This window comes from Oncorhynchus kisutch, linkage group LG17 (assembly GCF_002021735.2).
Source record: "Oncorhynchus kisutch isolate 150728-3 linkage group LG17, Okis_V2, whole genome shotgun sequence".
Lineage (NCBI taxonomy): Eukaryota > Metazoa > Chordata > Actinopteri > Salmoniformes > Salmonidae > Oncorhynchus > Oncorhynchus kisutch.
In genome coordinates, this window is record NC_034190.2 from 35,450,887 (window position 1) to 35,473,807 (window position 22,921).

At 48.4% G+C, this 22,921-nt stretch overlaps 1 protein-coding gene across 34 annotated transcripts in view; it reads right to left on the reverse strand.

Annotated features, from left to right (window-relative positions):
- The window catches only part of LOC109906928 (microtubule-actin cross-linking factor 1), a 284,319-nt gene that overhangs the window by 16,418 nt on the left and 244,980 nt on the right, over positions 1-22,921 (reverse strand). For 21 of the 34 annotated variants that reach the window (XM_031793708.1, XM_031793709.1, XM_031793712.1 and 18 more), the window contains 30 exons: positions 22,594-22,764; positions 21,471-21,637; positions 21,028-21,187; positions 19,925-20,251; positions 19,690-19,774; positions 19,269-19,495; positions 18,840-19,046; positions 18,215-18,442; positions 17,619-17,837; positions 17,032-17,235; positions 16,022-16,030; positions 14,899-15,124; positions 13,770-13,996; positions 8,934-9,056; positions 8,719-8,820; positions 8,413-8,514; positions 8,268-8,279; positions 8,003-8,176; positions 7,599-7,754; positions 7,061-7,258; positions 6,544-6,672; positions 3,543-3,731; positions 2,917-3,072; positions 2,362-2,568; positions 2,097-2,216; positions 1,756-1,925; positions 1,271-1,430; positions 873-1,067; positions 338-610; positions 14-202 (listed from right to left, as the gene is read on the reverse strand). In XM_031793708.1, the coding sequence (XP_031649568.1) occupies positions 14-202; positions 338-610; positions 873-1,067; positions 1,271-1,430; positions 1,756-1,925; positions 2,097-2,216; positions 2,362-2,568; positions 2,917-3,072; positions 3,543-3,731; positions 6,544-6,672; positions 7,061-7,258; positions 7,599-7,754; positions 8,003-8,176; positions 8,268-8,279; positions 8,413-8,514; positions 8,719-8,820; positions 8,934-9,056; positions 13,770-13,996; positions 14,899-15,124; positions 16,022-16,030; positions 17,032-17,235; positions 17,619-17,837; positions 18,215-18,442; positions 18,840-19,046; positions 19,269-19,495; positions 19,690-19,774; positions 19,925-20,251; positions 21,028-21,187; positions 21,471-21,637; positions 22,594-22,764 (5,112 nt within the window). The remainder of the gene's footprint in view (positions 1-13; positions 203-337; positions 611-872; positions 1,068-1,270; positions 1,431-1,755; positions 1,926-2,096; positions 2,217-2,361; positions 2,569-2,916; positions 3,073-3,542; positions 3,732-6,543; positions 6,673-7,060; positions 7,259-7,598; positions 7,755-8,002; positions 8,177-8,267; positions 8,280-8,412; positions 8,515-8,718; positions 8,821-8,933; positions 9,057-13,769; positions 13,997-14,898; positions 15,125-16,021; positions 16,031-17,031; positions 17,236-17,618; positions 17,838-18,214; positions 18,443-18,839; positions 19,047-19,268; positions 19,496-19,689; positions 19,775-19,924; positions 20,252-21,027; positions 21,188-21,470; positions 21,638-22,593; positions 22,765-22,921) is intronic. The other 13 variants (XR_004203601.1, XM_031793690.1, XM_031793704.1 and 10 more) reach the window with 6 other exon arrangements.

Consider the following 22,921-nt stretch of genomic DNA (forward strand, 5'->3'; position numbering starts at 1 on the left):
AGACTCCTCTCACCTGGTGTTCTGTGATGAGTGTTTTGAGCTGAGAGATGTCCTGTGGAAGGGTCTCTCCGTCACGCTGGACTAGGGTGGTCTCTGCCCACTGCAGCCATGACAACAGCTCCTCCAACAGCGTGGCGTTGTTGAGTAGCTCTGTCAGAGCCGACTCCAGACGCTGCTCGTGCTGTTTGGCCCATGTGAGGACCTATAGAAGCAAAATGCACCAATTAATGGGTGAAACACTTGAAATGGCCCAACTGGGCTTTAAAAATCTTTACCCCCCCCCCCCCCATTATCTCTCTATACATCCCTCTCCCGTTACCCTCTCCAGCCAACCTACCTCTTCGAAGCGGGCGCGGATAATGGTTATCCAGTGTTTGATGGTGGTGATGCAGTCGGCCTGGCACGCGGTGAGGATGGCCTCGCCCTGGCCCGCTGCCCGGTTCACGTCTGTCCTCTTCTCCTCCACCGTGGCCATGAAGTTCCGGTGGGTGTGGAGCAGCGCCTGCAGAGTCTCCGCCTCCTCGGGCAGCACGCCGCGGAAACGCAGCGTCTGCTCCGCCTCCGACAGCCACTCCAGCAGCAGCCGCACCGTCGTGCGGAACTCCTCCGCCTGAGGGAGAGGGATGAGAGAGGGAGGGATCATTAGAAGGATAGAGAAAAAAGGTTTTCAGTTTTATTGCGCTTTCACAGTCCAGTTTAAGGTATTATGCGCTATACTGCGCTTCCACAGATCGCATTAAAGAAAGGAAAGACGATGGACTGAAATGATCAGTATCTTTACATTAAATGATCATAAAAGTCTTGTAAGTATTGTATTACTACATAACAAAAGAGAAATGGCACAACCCCTTGGCTTCTTCTTCCCAACTGACCTGTTTGAGGGCCTGCTGAAGACGGGTCTGCTTGGTGACGGACAGGGCACAGACTATGTCCCAGCGGTTGCTGAGCTCTTGCAGTTGAACTTTGACCCAGGCGGTGTCGTCGCGGCCCGTCTCCATCAGTTCTCTGGCTGAGCGCTTCAAGGCGTGGACACTAGTGGTCCTCTTCCCCAACTCCTTCTGGAAGGCCTGAGGAGATAAAACCAAACAGAGGTCAAACAACATGGAAATAGTGTTCATCTAAACATAGAGCAATGGGTCAAACATTTTTTTCTCTTCATGTTCGATAAATAAGAATTCACATTTAAAAATGGGCAATGAGGCGCTGGGCCAATAAGCATAGACTTTCTTTTTTTTTTTTACACAACATTTGCTGTTACATAAATGAATACCTTGTGTGAGTCCATGAGGTTGGAGACCAGGTCCAGGTCTCCATGGACTGGCAGGTCTTCAGCCAACTGGGGTTCTACACGGTACAGCCAGTCCACCAGGGCCTGCAGGGCCTCAGCAAACTGACCTGAGAACAGCAGGGCCTCCTCCAGCTTGTGTTGCCTGGATGAGAGACGGAGAAGGAAAAAGTAGCTGTCATTATACGAACTTTGCCTTTATGATCCAGTATTCTATTTTGGCAGCGGCCTGGAGAGCTACTGGGTTTTGCTAGGTTTTGTTCCAGACCTGCTTCAACACGCTTGTTTCAAATAATCAGTCAATAATCGTGGGGTTCAATCAGGACCAGAATTAGCTGAATCGGGTGCGTTACTTAGTGCTGGACTGGAACAGAAACCTGCACAGTCAGTCAGTCTCCAGGACTGGAGTCGGTGAACAGTCCCATATTAGTCACTGTAATAAAGCATTAGGTGTGGAGTTTTCCCCTCACCTCTCCACACTCTTCCCACAAACGGTGTCCCACTTGTCCCTGACCTCCCCCAGTAGGTGGTCTAGTTTCTGGGTGTCTTCGGGCAGCGTGGCCTTGTCCCTCATGGCCTTACCAGACCTCACTGTGGTGTCATACACCGGCTGCTTCGAGCCCAGAGCCTTCTGAAACTCCTTCGGCCGGGAGGAGAGAGAGGGGTATTTAGTTAAGGATACCATGTCGTACAGGTAAGAGGATCTAGATTAGGCAGCCTCATCATAGGTTGTGTGTGAGTATCACTCAGTTCCCGATTATTTCCATGCAAGACCCACGCAGTGAGCTTCAAAGTGAGACTCCTACTGCACCTTGTGTTTGGTCAGTTGTACTCTGATCTTGTCTGGTTCGTTGGAGATCTCCAGCTCTGAGTCGAGCCGGCTCTCAGCCTCCTCCAGCCAGTCAGACAGTTTCCTCCACGCCTCATGGAACTAGAGGGAGGTCAAGAGAAACTGGTTGATCATCTCTAACGGATGTGTGCATTCTGGTACAAAATGGCTGCCATATATAATCCATTGAGGTGATGCATACTGGTTAGGGTGAATGCCGTAAAAAGGACCACCCTGGGGTCAGTACCTGTTTGGCCCTCTTGCGGGCCTCGTCGAGGTGTCTGCCACGGTCCAGGGACCTCTGCACCAGCTTGTCCCAGCGGGCCTGTACACTCAGCAGCAGGTTCTTGATCAGAACCACATCCTGCTTTATACTGGCGAAACGCAGCTGAGAACCGGCCTTCTCCAGGGCCAGCACCTGCTCCCTGTGGGTGTTCACCTCATTCACAAACACCTGGAGTAGAACAGAGAGAGGCCGAGAGCGTGTTACAGTTGAATTCGTCCCTTGTGACAGCCTTAATATGAAATTGATTAGCTGATTTGGTTCTGGGTGAAATGACTTCAGCTGTACATGCAGATCACCACATACCAACATAAAGGAAGGGAAATATATCAAGTCTGCAAAATGTCTGTTGAATATGATAAGTCAACTTACATTTATATTTATGTAAAATACAGTCAAGTGTATACCATTCTATTCCATGGTAACTACTCACCGATATAACCCCTCCTACCATAGAAATTAATGTCAATCACGCATAACATAGGATCTCTACACTTCCACTGTGCCTAAACTGCCCACCTTGTGTTCGTCTATCTGAAAGAGTACAGTGTCCAGGATGAGGGAGGGGGGCTGGGCCATGTTGAGGGTCTGCTCTGCCTGGGTCAGCCAGTTGATGGTGTCCTGGAGGGAGGACTGGAACCCTGTGGCCAGCGACACCGCCTCGTCCAGCTTCGCCTAGGGGGGGGGGGGGGGGGGGGGGGGGGGGGCGGGCAAAATAGTCAGTGAAAGGTTTGATGGTAACATATACTGTAGATACAGCTCCTATGTAAAACAGTGATCTTTATAGTCGAGCTGTGAAAATGTATATTGTATTAGTTTGAGTCTAAAACCTACCCAGTAAAAACACGAGTGCAGCACTTCAAATATACATATATACAAATGAAACATTCACAACTTTGTGTCAGGTGCTTGTTTCTCAAATGAGCAGAAACTCGCTCTAAGCTTCGCAACAATGACATTTTCTGAAGGAGCTCTTCGAGAGAAGATTCCGAAACTTCTGGAGAAAAATGGAAATATATAAAAATGTTCTTTATGGCTACAAGTAAAAACCACGGTGTTTCGACTTTCAGGGTTTTTAAATCAGTATTAGAAGGAACTCGTCCTCATAGCTCTTCACGTATCTAAACGGAAGGTTCCTCTCTCACCGTGCGGTCGTCCATCTTGGTGTTCAGGCTGGCCCACTTGTTCTGCAGCAGGGCCAAGTTCTGTTGAGTCTGGGTCGTACCAGCTCCGGGGCCACCCTCCTCCCCCCCGCGGGAAAGCAACATGGACTCTCCCGCGTCCAGCAGCCGGTTGTACTGCTCAGCGCGCTGGGCCAACTGGGTCTGGAGCTCCTATAGAGAAAGACACACAGATGTTCCCAAAGGAATTTGATACTTTGAGGATCCGCCCAATAACAACCGGTGTTACATAGACATGCAGAATACATAACCTAACACACCCATTACACATGGTTAAAAACAACGTATATACAGATTAGATCGTAGATTGTACAGTGGAATGAGTATTGTACATCATATCTAGTGTATGTGTGGCCAGGGTGCAGTGTCATAACCGACCTGGCCCGGGTATCCTGGAAGGACATTGACCTCATCCCGTCAGTTGAGGATGCCTGGTCATTCTTTAAAAGTAACTTCCTCACCATTTTAGATAAGCATGCTCCGTTCAAAAAATGCAGAACTAAGAACAGATACAGCCCTTGGTTCACTCCAGACCTGACTGCCCTCGACCAGCACAAAAACATCCTGTGGCGGACTGCAATAGCATCGAATAGTCCCCGTGATATGCAACTGTTCAGGGAAGTCCGGAACCAATACACGCAGTCAGTCAGGAAAGCTAAGGCCAGCTTCTTCAGGCAGAAGTTTGCATCCTGTAGCTCCAACTCCAAAAAGTTCTGGGACACTGTGAAGTCCATGGAGAACAAGAGCACCTCCTCCCAGCTGCCCACTGCACTGAGGCTAGGTAACACGGTCACCACTGATAAATCCATGATTATCGAAAACTTCAATAAGCATTTCTCAACGGCTGGCCATGCCTTCCGCCTGGCTACTTCAACCTCGGCCAACAGCTCCGCCCCCCCCGCAGCTCCTCGCCCAAGCCTCTCCAGGTTCTCCTTTACCCAAATCCAGATAGCAGATGTTCTGAAAGAGCTGCAAAACCTGGACCCGTACAAATCAGCTGGGCTTGACAATCTGGACCCTCTATTTCTGAAACTATCTGCCACCATTGTCGCAACCCCTATTACCAGCCTGTTCAACCTCTCTTTCATCTCGTCTGAGATCCCCAAGGATTGGAAAGCTGCCGCAGTCATCCCCCTCTTCAAAGGGGGAGACACCCTGGACCCAAACTGTTACAGACCTATATCCATCCTGCCCTGCCTATCTAAGGTCTTCGAAAGCCAAGTCAACAAACAGGTCACTGACCATCTCGAATCCCACCGTACCTTCTCCGCTGTGCAATCTGGTTTCCGAGCCGGTCATGGGTGCACCTCAGCCACACTCAAGGTACTAAACGATATCATAACCGCCATCGATAAAAGACAGTACTGTGCAGCCGTCTTCATCGACCTTGCCAAGGCTTTCGACTCTGTCAATCACCATATTCTTATCGGCAGACTCAGTAGCCTCGGTTTTTCGGATGACTGCCTTGCCTGGTTCACCAATTACTTTGCAGACAGAGTTCAGTGTGTCAAATCGGAGGGCATGCTGTCCGGTCCTCTGGCAGTCTCTATGGGGGTGCCACAGGGTTCAATTCTCGGGCCGACTCTTTTCTCTGTGTATACCAATGATGTTGCTCTTGCTGCGGGAGATTCCCTGATACACCTCTACGCAGACGACACCATTCTATATACTTTCGGCCCGTCTTTGGACACTGTGCTATCTAACCTCCAAACAAGCTTCAATGCCATACAACACTCCTTCCGTGGCCTCCAACTGCTCTTAAACGCTAGTAAAACCAAATGCATGCTTTTCAACCGGTCGCTGCCTGCACCTGCATGCCCGACTAGCATCACCACCCTGGATGGTTCCGACCTAGAATATGTGGACGTCTATAAGTACCTAGGTGTCTGGCTAGACTGCAAACTCTCCTTCCAGACTCATATCAAACATCTCCAATCGAAAATCAAATCAAGAGTCGGCTTTCTATTCCGCAACAAAGCCTCCTTCACTCACGCCGCCAAGCTTACCCTAGTAAAACTGACTATCCTACCGATCCTCGACTTCGGCGATGTCATCTACAAAATGGCTTCCAACACTCTACTCAGCAAACTGGATGCAGTCTATCACAGTGCCATCCGTTTTGTCACTAAAGCACCTTATACCACCCACCACTGCGACTTGTATGCTCTAGTCGGCTGGCCCTCGCTACATATTCGTCGCCAGACCCACTGGCTCCAGGTCATCTACAAGTCTATGCTAGGTAAAGCTCCGCCTTATCTCAGCTCACTGGTCACGATGGCAACACCCATCTGTAGCACGCGCTCCAGCAGGTGTATCTCACTGATCATCCCTAAAGCCAACACCTCATTTGGCCGCCTTTCGTTCCAGTACTCTGCTGCCTGTGACTGGAACGAATTGCAAAAATCGCTGAAGTTGGAGACTTTTATCTCCCTCACCAACTTCAAACATCAGCTATCTGAGCAGCTAACCGATCGCTGCAGCTGTACATAGTCTATTGGTAAATAGCCCACCCTTTTCACCTACCTCATCCCCATACTGTTTTTATTTATTTACTTTTCTGCTCTTCTGCACACCAATATCTCTACCTGTACATGACCATCTGATCATTTATCACTCCAGTGTTAATCTGCAAAATTGTAATTATTTGCCTACCTCCTCATGCCTTTTGCACACATTGTATATAGACCCCCCCTTTGTTTTCTACTGTGTTATTGACTTGTTAATTGTTTACTCCATGTGTAACTCTTTGTTGTATGCTCACACTGCTATGCTTTATCTTGGCCAGGTCGCAGTTGCAAATGAGAACTTGTTCTCAACTAGCCTACCTGGTTAAATAAAGGTGAAATAAAAAAATATATAAAAAAAATAACGTGTATCCCCATTAGCATGTGTTTTCTCCATCACATCATATCTAGTGCATGAATTGGCAGGCTGCAGTATCATAAAAATGTATCCCCAGTATTACCAGGTGCTGCTGCAGCTGCTCCCGGGCCGTCTCAGGCAGGCCACCTGTGGGTTTGGCTGAAGACAGCTGGCTCTCTGTCCTCCTCAGCCACTGCAGGAACTCCTCTAGCTCACCATGGAAACCCTCCGCCTGGGGAACGAGGGACAAGGAGGGGAAGAGGAGAGCGGGAACAAGAGAGGAAGTCATGAGTTGTGCGTTAAATGGCAGTGCTACTGTGTCGTTCATTCACTTGCCCCGTGTTTTTTTTTTTAGCTCAACTAAGATTAAGTACAGTATTTAAACGGTTCCTTAACTGGGAAATAACACATTTTTCTAGGGAGATGATAACCTGATAATCTTATTTGTACAAGTTGGAAACCCGTAATATATAAATATAAGGTATATATAATATACAGGGAAGGTTGAGACAAAATGGATACAAATGGTTTCATTCTTTCTTTTCGCTTAGTTCAGTTCAGTTAAACAGTACTCGTACTGTAAAACTCTTCCCAGCCCACTCCTCCTGCATCCTTCCTACCTGGTGCAGTGCGGCCTCCAGTAGTTTCTGTCGGTCCTGGGTCTTGAGTAGCAGGTTCTCCCAGCCGCGGTTGAGGTGGTCCAGCTGGCCGCGGAGGTGGTTGGCCTCGTCCCCGGGACTGGACTCCAGCAGCTCGGCCCCCGCCGCGTTCACCGTCTCCACCGTGGACCGATGGGACAGCACGTCGTTCCTCAGCACCTGAAAGAGAGCGAGGGAGGGAATGTTGGTTACACTTCTCCAATGCAATAATTAATGTGAAGCAAGCATTCTGGCACAAAATGGCTGCCATGCATAATCTATAAGGGAAAATAACAGAAGTGAGGCTGATATGGAGGGGAGATTGAGGAGCGACGAGAGAGGTCGAGGTAGACTAATAAAGCCATTTCCTGATGGAGAATCTCCATTGAAAGTGCTTTTTAGTCCAGGATTGGCTAAATATGGGTCTCGGGAAACTGTCCGTTAAGAGTCCATAAATGAAAGAAGAAGAGGAGTGTTGGGTAAGAGTGTGGAAGGGAAAGCTGTAGAGGGGTAGACGTACGTGGTGCTTGGCCAGTTCTATCTCGATGGCCTTGGGGTCAGAGTTGACGGGTCTCTGTGTGTCCAGGGTGGCGTGGGTGTGACTCAGCCAGGACTGCAGCTCAGACAAAGCATGCTGGAACTGACCGAGTGCCAGGAGCGCACCCTCCAACTTATGCTGTAGGAAACAGAACGGGAAAAACAGCGCTTCTTCATGAATCATGTCACGTTGAATCGCATTGCAATCTGTAATCTATTGTACATATCTGAGCGCCAATTAATTTGAATATGAGTTTGAGTTCCAGAGGACTGGAGGTCTGAAGACGTTCTTTTAGAGAGGGCAGCAGAGCTACTGTAGCTACTGCCCCTCCTGTACAATAGTTAGGGAGCCACTGGACGCAATGAGTCAATGCATAGTTTGTGTACCTGTCTGTGAGTGATCTTGTCCCCCAGGTTGTCCCAGAGGTGTCGGAGCTCCGTGAGGGGCTCCTGGATCATGTCTCTGTCGGTCTGGTCCGAGACCTTCTTGAGCAACAGCTCCCCCTGGTGGCACAGCTTCTCCATGTCTATCTGCTGCTGGTACACCTCCACCTTGTAGTGCTGCTCACAGGAGGAGTCAGGCCTGCATAAGCTGTTTGCTTATCATTAAAGTGATAGTTCACGTAAAACCAAGAGCGTATTTTTGACTTACCGTTACTGTTATCTTGTCGTCAAAACCGTTTTTAAGAACAATACATATTATAAATATTTGTAGGATGATAAAAACATACTGGAATATTTTAAGTACACCATCTATATCAAAGCTACATGACAAAACAATAGATTATGATTCAAACCTTGAGCTCTTCGATCTGCTGTTTGACAGTTCCCAGATCAGTGCCCACAGTGGACATGTCACACAGCTTGATCACTGCGTTGTCCAGGTAGTCAAACATGCTCTGCAACACACACACACACACACGTCAATCTAACTTCTACAAACTATAATGACGATCGAGGTCCTGACACTTCCCCTACTTCATGACAGATTTACATTTCCACTAAGCATCTACTTTCATAAAGAACAAGTGTGCAATAAATACCAGATTATTTCATTATCTGACATACTGAGCTGAAACAGCGATGCATTCTGGGACACTGACCTGCAATGCATCCTGGTACTGCACAGAAGCCGTCATGGCCTCCTCCAACCTCTCCATCCTCTCTCGCCAGGTCCGGTTCAGGCCTTCCCAGGCGGCATTCATCTGAGAAACGGATAGAGAGAAGGAAGAAGAGAGGAAAGATAAAACACACACAGTATTGCAATTAAAAAGACCAACAGAAAATGTAGACAGAAAATATCCTGCACTCCTCTCACCTCGTCGATGGTCTTCTTGACCTCAGGCTTCTCCGTTTCTCCGCAGGCGAAGATGAGGTCAGCCCCAAGGGTTCGTACAAACTCCAGCTCCTCCCTCAGCCCGTCTGTCTCGGCCTTGATGGCCTGGTGAGAGAGCGACAGACACACAGAGGGCATAGTTGGACAGATCAGTTAACCCAACAGTCATTCCACTCATCAGTAACTACCTCTGCATATTCTCTCCCCTTCCTACCTCTGAGCTAACTACAGTACAGCGGTGGAAAAAGTACCCACTTGTCATACTTGAGTAAAAGTACAAATAGAAAAGGAGTAGTAAAATACTACTCGAGTCAAAGTATTTGGTTTTAAATATACATAGCCCTTTCCACCCACAGCTCCTGTCAGTCAGTATACAGGTTGAAAAAGACAGATGGTCATTTATAAGCGCCTAAATTGAAATGCAGTGGCTGCATTAGTCTACCTCAACCTCTCTCATCGCTCCTCGATCTCCCCTCCATATCAGCCTCACTTCTGTTACTTTCCCTTATTATAGATAATGCATGGCAGCCATTTTGTGCCAGAATGCTTGCTTCACATCAATTATTGCATTGGAGAAGTGTAAACCAACGCTCCCTCCCTCGCTCTCTTTCAGGTGCTGAGGAACGACGTGCTGTCCCATCGGTCCACGGTTGAGACGGTGAACGCGGCGGGGGCCGAGCTGCTGGAGTCCCGGGGACGAGGCCAACCACCTCCTACTATACGTGACGTTCTCCGCTTCACAGCTCTGGGTTTTGACCGGAGCCGTTCTAAACGACAAGAAGATGCCCCGGATCCCTCCCTCTGATTGGGCTACTTTTTAAAGTTTTTTTTGTGTGAATTTGAACACCTTTTTCTCCCCAATTTCGTGGTACGTGCTCGGGAGAGACGAAGGTTGAAAGTCATGCGTCCTCCGATACACAACCCAACCAAGCCGCACTGCTTCTTAACACAGGGCGCATCCAACCCGGAAGCCAGCCGCACCAATGTGTCAGAGGAAACACCGTGCACCTGGCAACCTTGGTTAGCGCGTACTGCGCCTAGCCCGCCACAGGAGTCGCTGGTGCGCGATGAGACAAGGATTTCCCTACCGGCCAAGCCCTCCCTAACCCGGGCGACGCTAGGCCAATTGTGCGTCGCCCCACGGACCTCCCGGTCGCGGCCGTTTACGACAGAGCCTGGGCGCGAACCCAGAGTCTCTGGTGGCACAGCTGGCGCTGCAGTACAGTGCCCTTAAACACTGCGCCGCCCGGGAGGACCGATTGGGCTACTTTTGCACATTAGTTGTTGTCGGAGTGAGGGAACGGCTGTAAATGGAGGGGACGCTCTCTGAAAGACGAGACGTTATATTAAATGCCACGTTGACGTCATATTCACGTCCCCAGGAAGAGTAGCTGACGCTTCAGCAAAAGCTCATGGGGATCCAAATAAACAAGCAAACCGCACACCCACGGGTCCAAGAGGACACTTCACATTTCCATATTTGGAAACTCATGTCATTTACAGTATCAACGTGTTTGAGGCACAGTTACAATGATGACGTGTGTTGTAGCCTGGGTTGTCCTGGACAGAATGAGCCTGTTTTGTCGCATCATGAAGACAATTAGCCACGGAACACTCACTATGTACACCACAATTAAAATCGGTCTGTCTGACGTGCCTTTTGAAAGCATAACAGTGCAAGAGCATATTTTAACTTAGCTAACAATGTTGGCAATAGAATAAGCTTTCAAATGATACCCACCTGACCCAGATCGTGATTTATTTTATTGAATGTTTTTGGATGTCATAAACAGTAATTGTGTGATGTTGGGGACGCAGGGGTGTGTTCCAAACAAACAAAAAACACAAGTGTGCTTGCTTCAGATCCTCAAATGGCACAGCTAGTTGAAGGCTCTTTCCTTGAGTCATAAAAGTGCATTGAAATTCCAACTCAACCCAGTTAGACCTCTCACTCAAACCCTTGTAAATTGTATATTCTCATCTTGAAACTACTCCAGAATTTCGATGAATATTCTTATTGTGTTACGGAACGTATCCAGAGTGTTTTCAGATTTAGTTTTTGACAAATCCTGCGAAAAGCACAGTTAAGTTCTAGTGTGCAGTAAAATAATCTACTGTAATGTTGTGATTCAGTCTTGTGCCAGGTGAACGATTGTGTCCTCACCTTGGGTATGATCATTTCCCCATGGTCATTCATATGATTTTTAGACTTCTTCTGTTAGAAACATTCAAATGTGGCCCTATCCTTATAAGCCAATCTTCACCAAATGTAAGGGTTTAAGTATCAAAAGTAAAAGACAATATAAAAATATACTTAAGTTCCAAAAGTAATTTCTATAAATCCTTTCAAAATTCCTTATATTACGCAAACCAGACAGCACGATTATTATTATTTAGGATTTATTTACGGATAGCCTGGGGCACATTCCAACACTCAGACATAATTTACAAACGAAGCATTTGTGTTTAGTGAGTCCACCAGATCAGAGGCAGTAGGAATGACCATGTGTTCTCTTGATAAGTGTGTGTATTGGATCATTTTCCTGTTCTGCTAAGCATTCGTAAGAGTACTTTTTTATTGGGTGTCAGAGGAAATGTACAGTATGGGAGAATAGCAGAAGCATCAATTGTAAAAAGTATATATTTTCTTTAGGAATGTAGCGGAGTAAAAGTTGTCCGAAATATAAATCCTAAAGTAAAGTACAGATACACCCCCCCCCGAAAATACATCAGTTGTACTTCAAAGTATTTTTACTTTACACCACTGCTACAGTAAATACATAGCTACTAACATGCTAGCACCATTCCTTTACGTCTCCTCTATCTTCACTACTCCTTAATATACTATTTTTCTTATCCCCCACCCCCACGGTGCTGTTTTCTCCCATATTTCTACCTCAAAAGCCTTTATTCCTCCATATTTGAACGTCTGAATATCTTGCTATGCGTTCCTTGGACAGTGCATTTGGAAAGCATTCAGACACCTTGACTTTCGCCACATTTTGTCACGTTGAAGCATTCGAAAATTGATTTCATTATTTTTCCCCTCACCAATCTACACAAAATACCCCATAATGACAAAGCATAAACAGGTTTTTCAGAACATTATGCAAATGCTTTCAAAATAAAAAGTGAAATATGACATTTACATAAGTATTCAGACTCTTTACTCAGTACTTCGTTGAAGCACATTTGGCAGCGATTACAGCCTCGAATCTTCTTGGGTATGACGCTACAAGCTCGGCACACCTGTATTTGGGGAGTTTCTCCCATTCTCCTCTGCTGATCCTCTCAAGCTCTGTCAGGTTGGATGTGGAGTGTCGCTGCACAGCTATTTTCAGGTTTCTCCAGAGATGTTTGATCGGGTTTAAGTCTGGGCTCTGGCTGGGCCAGGTTTAATCCAGACGTGTTGCTTGGCATTCAGGCCAAAGAGTTCAATCTTGGTTTCATCACACCAGATAATCTTGTTTCTCATGGTTTCAGAGTCTTTGGGTGCCTTTTGGCAAACTCCAAGCGGGCTGTCATGTGCCTTTTACTGAGGAGTGGCTTCCGTCTGGCGACTCTTCCATAAAAGCATAAAAGCTGCATAGATGGTTGTCCGTCTGGAAGGTTCTCCCATCTCCACAGAGGAACTCTGCGACCATCAGGTTCTTGGTCACCTCCCTGACCAAGGCCCTTCTCCAATTGCTCAGTTTGGCTGGGCGGCCAGCTCTTCCATTTAAGAATGATGGAGGTCACTGTGTTCTTACGGACCTTCAGTGCTGCAGAAATGTTATCTTACCCTTCCCCAGATCTGTGCCTCGACACAATCCTGTCTCGGAGCTCTACGGACAATTCCTTCAACCTCATGGCTTGGTTTTTGCTCTGACATACACTGTCAACTCTGGGACCTTATATAGACAGGTGTGTGCCTTTCCAAATCACGTCCAATCAATTAAATTTACCACAGGTGGACTCCAATCAAGTTGTTGAAACATCTCAAGGATGATCAATGGAAATGGCTACATTTCGAGTCTCATAGCAAAGGGTCTGAATACTTGCAAAAATGTCTAAAAACCTGTTTTCGTTTTGTCATTGTGGAGTATTGTGTGAAGATTGTTGATGAAAAATGTGTATTTAATCCATGTTAGAATAAGGCTGTAAAGTAACAAAATGTAGAAAAAGTCGAGGGGTCTGAATACTTGGCAAATGTAATATTGTTGCTACAAACATGCTCTATGCCTCTTTTTCTTCCACTCCCAGTCTTTCTATAACCATTATCCCCTTCCTCCTCTCTCTCAGTAACCCTCCATCCCCTTCCTCCTCTCCTCTCTCTCAGTAACCCTCCATCCCCCTCTCCACACGTACCTCTACCCTCCTCTCTCTCAGTAACCCTCCATCCCCCTCTCCACACATACCTCTACCCTCCTCTCTCTCAGTAACCCTCCATCCCCCTCCACCCTCCTCTCTCTCAGTAACCCTCCATCCCCCTCTCCACACGTACCTCTACCCTCCTCTCTCTCAGTAACCCTCCATCCCCCTCTCCACACGTACCTCTACCCTCCTCTCTCTCAGTAACCCTCCATCCCCCTCTCCACACGTACCTCTACCCTCCTCTCTCTCAGTAACCCTCCATCCCCCTCTCCACACATACCTCTACCCTCCTCTCTCTCAGTAACCCTCCATCCCCCTCTCCACACATACCTCTACCCTCCTCTCTCTCAGTAACCCTCCATCCCCTCTACCCTCCTCTCTCTCAGTAACCCTCCATCCCCCTCTCCACACATACCTCTACCCTCCTCCCTCTCAGTAACCCTCCATCCCCCTCTCCACACATACCTCTGCAGCCTCTATCTGCTGTTTGATGAGTGAGGGGTCCACCCCGGGATCCTCCAGCTCCCTGACGATGTCCTGCGAGTCACGGAGCGTGCTCAGTAGCGCCGCCATGTCGGCCCAGAACTTCCCAGCCAGGTCCAAGACGTCCGTCAGCTTCCCCTCCCGTTCCTCAGCCCTCTGCCGGATCTCATCCCACAGGGAGCGAAGGCGCAGCAGACGGGAACGCACGGCTGGGAGGGGGAAAGAGGGCGGTGGGAGAGATGAATCGGGAAGCGTGGTGTTATTTTTCCACGCTCTAAAGGATAGAGTTGTCACTATATGCGATTAGCTATGTGGAGATGGACAGAGGAATGATACGAAGACTAGTTATTATTCATTATTGTAGCCCTGAACCGAAACATACCATTACGACAAATAGCTTATAACTTCTAATGTTATTGCTGCTTTTGTCCTTTCTAGCATGGCCATCTAAAGACTAGCTCTCAAAAAATGGTCTTTTACAGCCAGTCAGTGGGCTACACTCCCACTACCACTGCACAGAGCACTCATTCATAGTTATGAAGTGGTGTGCTGAGAAATGGATGTGGACGGGGCGTGTCAAAGCTGGAGGGCTTTGAGGCGGGGTGGGGGGGGGGGGGCAGTCGCCATTTGTGCCGTATCACCATGTGTGCTGGGAGTGATCAAAAAGGTCACGCGTTTGTGAATCTGCGCCTTTGTGTTTCTGGGCGTTTGTGGTTTTTTTATTAAAAAAAAAAATCAAATATTGATGAGACCAATCAGGTTTGTCAGTGGGATCATTGTAGTACTGTCGATGTGAGCATGCATTGTTTTGGTCACTCTCCTTTTATTGGAGTCACTGAGCTGACGCTCTTATCCAGAGTGACTTACAGGAGCAATTAGGGCTAAGTGCCTTGCTCAAGGGCAAAACGACAGATTTTCACCTAATCGGCTTTGGGTTTTGAACCAGCGACCTTTCGGTTACAGGCCCAATGCTCTTCAAGTCCAAGGTACCTGCCGCTCTTATGAGTAACAGCCTCTTGTGTATGAGTCATTGCGTACGAGTGTGTGTGATGTATGTGTGTACACAGTACACGTAAGGTCTCTCTCTCTCTGTGCGTTTTCAGGCACTCACCCTGAGCGGCAGGGTCGTCGTGGGCTGCTCTACTGATGAGCTCCTCGCCGCGGGCACACAGGGCCGAGAAGGAGGGCAGCAGTTTGTCCAGCTCCAGCCCTGTTGCCTTGTGGTCGGCCAGCTGCTCCCGGATCTTATCTGCCTCCGCTGCCACGGGAGGAGGGGATCGGAGGCGCTGCACGGCCCCTTCCAGGGTCTCCAGCAGGGGATCCATCTTGTCGTGGAACTGGGAGGAGAAGAGAGAGGGTCAAGGTTTAAGAAGAGGAGGTGGGTAGCGCGGCTAATCGATGATTTCGGCTCGATCCGGCAACGCCGCCAAATCGAGCTCCGTACGGCGATGCTGTGCGCCTCATAGTATTTGTAACAATGCAGAGGGCTCCCGTTAAGTGCCGCATTGACATGATTGGTTGACGGTAGGTGGGGGCGGGAGGTCTTCTATAAACACAAACTCACTTCCTTGACAACTTCCTTCACAACAGCTCTTGCCGAAGCTCAAGAGGTCTGAATGCCCTGACTTCTGCAGAGGTTGTATGGCAGTAAATACTGTACGACCACAGCAGAGGAATGACCATGCAGAGACTAAGGATTTTTTCTTATTATAATACATACATTTAAATGCATACGGAGGGGAGCGGTGACATTTTGAAAATGCAGAGATCTCACCCAAAAAAATACCATGCAGTTTTGGATACTTGGAGAGGCATGAGATTGCGGGAGTACTGTAGATGTACTTACTAGACATGAATGAAGTTGACTTAGTTAGGAATAGGGTGCCCAACCTTCAGTCAGCACACATTGCCACAGCCTCACTAAGTGGCTGTTGATAAAGCTTATATGGACGTTTTTGGTTAATAACTGCATTTGAGCAATGGCAAAATGGGTAACGTGGACCGGAAGAGAGAAGAAGGGCAAACCTAGAGTTGCCAATTGTATCAAAACACACTAATTGGGAAAGAGGCGAGGCATTGGACAAAGTATACTTGGGTTGTTTAAGTCTAGACAAGGTTCACGCAGGGAAAAAAAGTCTAATAACTAACAAACACATTTCTGCAACTTGTGCCATTTGGTGTGTCAGTACTATGGTTACTAAGTCACGTTGTGGTCAGTCAGTCGGTGGTCTTACCTCTACCAGCTGGGTGATTGCCATGAGAAGTGACGACGGATGGAGGAAATGGTGGGTCAACACATACAGCACATCCACAATGAGTGAGAGGGCGGGATGGAGGGATGGAGCAAACCAGGGAGGGAGGGATGGAAGGAAGGGGGAGTGCAAGGAGAGGGGGAAATGTAAGGGCACAAGGGAGGAATAGAGAGGTTGGTGGTTTTTGGAGGGATGAAAAGAGAGAGAGAGGGATGCATAGAGAGGAGGAGTGGATGATATGGTCCATTAGGGAAGGGGGGGGGGGTGGAGAAACAACACATTGTGTTAGATCAATGACATGCACACACTCTGGCCAAGCGATATCAACAGCAGCAACAATCAGCTTCGCCCTCAGCGATAATCAATGGTGGCTCATGATTTATGAAATGAGGTGTTATGAGAGAGCATTTGACAAGAGAACTATTGAAATAAAATGTCAATGTTACTTATGGAAATAGAAATAGGAAAAGCGAGTTGTATGTAACCATTTTCTTTTTGACTACAAGCGTAGCAAGAAGCTGTGTAGTTTAGCAAATACCGACTACTGCTACTGCTGCTACTACCACCACTTCTTGGAGCTCAATAATAAGTTATCTTCCATTCCTTTTATGGAAATTAGCATAAAGTGCCAAAACACAGTTCCAAGTAAGGAGTCCAGTACGCCATCCTAGTTTGAGCATCGTTCCCAGAAATATCACTACACCCAATGCGTAATATCACACTACCCTCTAGTGGAAGAGGGGAAGTACACAATGACCACATCATGCCATTAGCAGCTAGCTTGTAAGCATGGCATCCAGATTAGGAAATCTGAAGACTTCCAAATACGGATACAACACGGCTTACGGCATCCATATAAAGAAGTCATTCGTTTTCCTCATATGGATGCCGTAGTTCGGTTGTATTGGGGCAGCAATCGGCAGACACAAGCTTCGACACCTGATACCCTTTCGAGCTACAAACCATTTCAAATTCACTTCACGTAACCATACCTGCGCAGACTGAGACACAGCCTCATCTAGGGTGGTGGCGCGACCCTTGACGACCTCCTTGATGGCCACGTAGCGTTTTTCGGCGTCGCTGTAGCGTTGCTTCACCGTGGCCCCCTCCTGGTGACTCAGAGCGGCCAGCTGGGGGCCGATCTTCAGCAGCTTGTCGATGTGGGGCTTGTGCTCCGCTATGGACTCCCTCAGGAGCTGGAGGAGGGAGGGATAGAGGGAGAAAGGAGAGTCAGAAAGAGTGGCGAATAAGGAAGGAGGGTGATGGATAGTGTGATAGAAAGAGTGGTAGAGACCGAGTACCACACAGACAGAGAAAGAGAGGGAGAAATGAAAAAGGGAAATGATGAAAAGTATAAGGGCTAGGAACTAACTCGACATGATACATCTTTTCACAGGGACATTAGTTCAAATAGAGCACTTAGAGCCTCCTCCCATCCCACTACTCCCTCTCCTCCCATCCCACTACTCCCTCTCCTCCCATCCCACTACTCCCTCTCCTCCCATCCCACTACTCCCTCTCCTCCCATCCCACTACTCCCTCTCCTCCCATCCCACTACTCCCATCACTCTCTCCTCACCCTCATCTGTTCCTGTTGTAGACGCAGGGCCTCAGTGTCGATGGCGGGTGGGGGCAGCTGGGCGATAAGTGTCTCCGTCTCCCCCAGCCAGGGCTCCAGGTCCTCCTGGGTCTCCCAGAAACGGGCCACCAGGACCTGGGCCTGCTCCAGGGCTGAGAATCGCTCCTGGTGCTGCTGGCTCACCGCCTCGTAGCGGGCAGACAGGGAGTCAGTCTTCTCCTGAGGAGAGAGAGGGGTATAGAACGGTTCTCATTTGGTAACTCGGCAAAACTCACTGGAATATTTTCTATTTTGTGTACTATTGTGTGTTCCGTTTTACTTCAAGCACAAAAATACAAGAGTATTTGTCTATTTATATATATCGAGCCCAAAACACAATATTTCCCTCCTTGTTTATAATATTTAACAATACCATAATAAAACGTCTACCATGTCGTTTGATTTTTCTGTGAATGAACTTTTCTTGAATTGGTCATTGCTTATATGTTACAAAAGTCCTCTTGGTCTGTTTGGAAGCCTTGAACCCTTCTCTCGAACTCCCTGCATTTCTCTGTCCTCTTTCACTCTCCCCTCCCCCTTCATCCATCTCTTCTCACCACCAGAGCGTCTCTCTGCTGGTCGCTGCACGTCTCCAGGATGTCGTCCCTGGTGTGGAGTAGCTGGTCCACGGTGTCTTTGTGTCGGATGATGTCGATATTAAAGGCCCTCTGGACCTGTAGCTGGGCCACGGTGACGTCAGGCTCCAGACTCAGAGGACCCAGGGAGGATAGCTTCCTCTCCGTCTCCCCAGCCCAGGTCAGCTCCGCGTCCACCGCCTCCTCATACTGAGGCACAGAGAGATACACACAGTTAGCACCGGCACACTCAGCAATCACAGTAGCGTAAGCTGGTTAGCATTACACACAGCCTCCTCACGCCAAGAGAAGACCAGAGGGGAAATGCCACAAACATTCGCATCATCCTCTTGTTGACAACAGGCGCAGAAACCTCATAGAGCCAGAGAACCACCATAGAGCCAGAGAACCACCATAGAGCCAGAGAACAAGGACATGAAAATAAAAAAACTGTTCAAATCATGAAATTCTACATTTAGCCCTACCACTAACTATCAACACCATCATGCACTGTAAATACGAACCCTGAATGCACTCCGCCGCCAGTGCTCAGTGAAGTACTAACGGTGTACCCCTTTTCAAACTTGATTTTGTCACATTGCAGTACCTGTTGTGACCTCTGGATGGCAGCCTGTACCAGCTTTACCCGCTGGGTGATGGTCTCGGCCGCCGTTCGGTAGCGCTGGTTGGCGTCCGCCACCAGGCGGTCCAGACCCTCGCGGGCACGCCAGGGCACCAGGTCTAAGAGGGCATTGCCCACCTCGTTGACCGTATCCAAAACCAGACGTTTCTCCGCTGACACACACTTCAGCTCCTGGGAGACACACACACACAGATTGAGTATCTTCAACTCAAGATAGAAGTCCTACTTAAGCAACAGTTGGGCTATGGAACAAGGGATTCTTTAAGAAACAATGGGTATGTCATTCATTGAAATGACCACTGAACATCTGGAAATGTCGCAGACTGTGATTCCATTTGCACAGAATATGTTCCATATTCACAGCATATAGGTGTAATCAACTGTCAAGAAAACCTTCTGTCGGTCCTGATAGGCCGGCGTGGCGTCGGGCTCCATGACGTTGAGCTCCGCCTCCACCTTGTCCAGCCAGTGGTTGAGGTCGTCGTGGGCGCTGGCGAATCGCGTGCTTAGCTGCAGGGCCTGCTCCAGTGTGCGGAGGGCTCTGCTGCTCCCGCCCGTCATCTCGGCGTAGCGAGACTTGATACCGTCCAGCTTCTCCTGGATCAGCAGAACCTCCTCACCTACAAGGGGGTAAAACAACAGACCAAGAGTCAGTGGAATACAGGCTCCGTGGTTATCATGTGCCTTTATAACGACAGGTCCAGGAACAGTCCTGGCTGGTGATGGAGATGGTTAGAAGCAGGCTACTGGAGAGCTGGTCCAGAATCAGGGAAGGGAGAACCCGCAGTATCCAGAGTTCGAGGTTGTACTGTACCTGTGGTTTGCTTGAGCAGGGCCTGTCCGTTCTTGATGGCCTGGTCAACCTGCTTCTTCCTGCTCACTATCTCTTCATTCAGAGACTGATGGGCGAAGAGGAGAGAAAATAGAATGAACACCCTATAGAGACTCAATGTCTAGACAGTACTAGCCAATCCAATACTCCCTGCGGTAGTGCCCTACCACTGTGTGTTAATGAATAGCGACTCCCTCTCCAAACCAGAGTATCATACCAGAGTGTGCTTGTGCTGCTGGGTGAGGACCCCCGGCTGGTAGCTCTGCACCGACACCTGTCCCAGCCGCTGGCCCACCTCAGCCAGCCAGTTGAGCACCTCCACCTCATCCTCCCCAAACAGCTGGGCATTGGCCAGGGCCTGCTCCAGCATGACGGCCCTGCGTTGGCACCAATCACTGAGCTCCGAGTGGCCTAGCCGCACCGCCCCCACGCGCTCCCCCAGCCAATCGCGGTCGGCCGCGCAGCTGAGGGGCGCCAAGGATTGGCCGAGGGCCTGGAGGCGGTCGACCTCGGCTCCTCTAGAGGAGACGGCCTCTTGGACGGCCTGGGGTGGTGTGTGTGGAGAGGAGAGGGTGATGGGGGGGTGAAGGAGAGAGGAGGGAGAACAGAAGAAAAACAACAAATAAAAGAAAATGAGAGCATGCAGATGAGAAATCATAAGGAATGCCCATGAATCATAAGGAATTGGCCATGAATCATAAGGAATGCCCATGAATCATAAGGAATTGGCCATGAATCATAAGGAATGCCCATGAATCATAAGGAATTGGCCATGAATCATAAGGAATGCCCATGAATCATAAGGAATTGGCCATGAATCATAAGGAATGCCCATGAATCATAAGGAATGCCCATGAATCATAAGGAATTGGCCATGAATCATAAGGAATGCCCATGAATCATAAGGAATGCCCATGAATCATAAGGAATTGGCCATGAATCATAAGGAATGCCCATGAATAATAAGGAATGGCCATGAATCATAAGGAATGGCCATGAATCATAAGGAATGGCCATGAATGCTAAATAAGCATGATAACTTACAAGAACAAAAAAAATCATGAACAAAAAAAAAGGTTCAATGAAATATAATATTGAAATCATATCAAATCATATCAAAAACGATGAGGGGAAAATGGTTGAGCTTGGGGTTCCCTTTCTCTCGCTCATTGGACAGTAACCAGTTGGTCAGTCCGGTACCATCCTCTTCTCTCCCTAGTTTCAATCCAGGGACTTAAACACAACCCATGTATCGCGAGGGACACGTTACCTTGTGACACCATCATCCACGTTACCTTGTGACACCATCATCCACGTTACCTTGTGTTTCGTAATCTGCTGGGTGATCTTGGAAGTCTGGGTTCCCATGGGCTCGGCGGTGCTCAGGCGTCTCTCGGTGGCACTCAGCCACTCTCCGAGAGGCTCCACCGCCTCGTGGAACTGGAGTGCCAGCGTCTGCAGCTCCTCCAACTGGCGCTGCCTGCAGCGGAGAGAGGAGGAGGGAGAGTGTGTTTGGGTCGCCTTCGTATATCAATGTCTCATCGTGGATCCTAATAAGCAGTCCGATGCGAAATAGTCAGGAATGTGTGGGTTGTGTACGGAAGTAGCAGTAACGCACAGGTAGGCTCGTGTGTGTTTGTGTCCACGCGTGTGTAAGAGTCTTCAAAATGTGGTGTTGAGTGTGTACGTCTTCTCTGACTGTGGCGCATGTCCGTGATGAAGGAGGACAGGTTGTATCAATGCCCGATGTGTAGCACGTTTACCTCGCCCTGGCCTTCTCCAGCAGCTCGCCCCATCTCTCCCCCAGACTCTCCAGCTGCTTCTGGATCTTGTCTCTGTCCTGTGTCTCGGCCGTGGCTGCGATCCTCTCCCCCTCTCCCTGGATCATCTGAAAGGTGGCTCTGCGGTCGTCCAGTAGTCTTTGTAACAGCTGGAAAATGAGGTAGATCGAAGGTCCTGTTCAACACCACAAATAATACCAACTCTAATAATGTTTGTTCTGCATGTTTGCCAGGGTTAGGGGTACATTCCAGACCAGAAGAGTCGCTGCTTCTAGGACTTCTGCGTCAAGCAGTTGGTAGGATAAGCTAGAACATACTTCACATTCAATACCGCAATGTTTTGCAGTGTTCCCCAACAATACTGTATCTCAAATACCAAGCCACTCCTGTTTCGAGGACGTTCACTATGAGTAGTAGCTCAATTTGGCAGTAGTTCCCTTTCTGAACCCATTCATAACTATTCCGTGATGTTGAACGGGCCCCCGGTAAACGCCATTCATCTCCAGTTTCCTCTCTACTGACCCCCGCAGTGAGGCTCTACTTTCAGTGGCAGATGTAAACGCGTATGACTGAGTGGAGTGGCTGAATCCGCCGTGCTCCTCGACACATAAACACGGGAAGTGTGTCAGAAACAGGGAGAGCAGGCATTGTGTTTTCTGCCTCTCCGGTTCCTCGGAAAAACCATTGTCACCTGTCATCTCTGTGAATTGGTGTGTTGTATGCCAAACCAGACCTTTCCTCTGCCAAAAGACTCAGATAATTAGGTGTGTGGGTGTTTCCCCCTTTCATGTGTTAAATGTTTCTATGTGAAAATAAGGACAACTGATTAACACCAATAGCCAATTCTATTATTATCAATGAATAAATAAAAGTGCAAATATATGAATAAAAGTTGTTATTAAGCTCATTTTACCCAAATAAGGGAGCCAAATGTCTCTAATGGCCAGTAAATTCTCCGTCATAATGACTGTGTATGATAGAAGAAAAATACTTAGTATTAAAATAAAATATATGTTCCTCACTCCATCGCTCTCTCCACCTCAATACTCATCCCTCACGCCATCCATCATCCCTTTCTCCACTCATCCCTTTCCCCCCCCTTCACCTTCTGTTCCTGGATCTGGGCCTTGACCACTCTGTATTCGGCCGACGGGGGCTTCTGATTGGCTACCAGCTCCTCTGTGTCACTCAGCCAGCTCAGAAGAGGCTCCAGGGCATCCTGGAACTTCCCACAATGCAACAGGGCTTCCTGCAACTGGGCAATGCGCTCTGCAACCTGGTCAAGGAACAATTCAGTGAGTGAGGGGGACAATGACTGTTGACATGGACAGGCATACATGCAAAGCCAGAAACCTGATTCCATAGATTCCATCCTTCCAGTCGCACACGTCAAACTAACGCAACACATAAACATGCATAGGTCAGTCAGACAA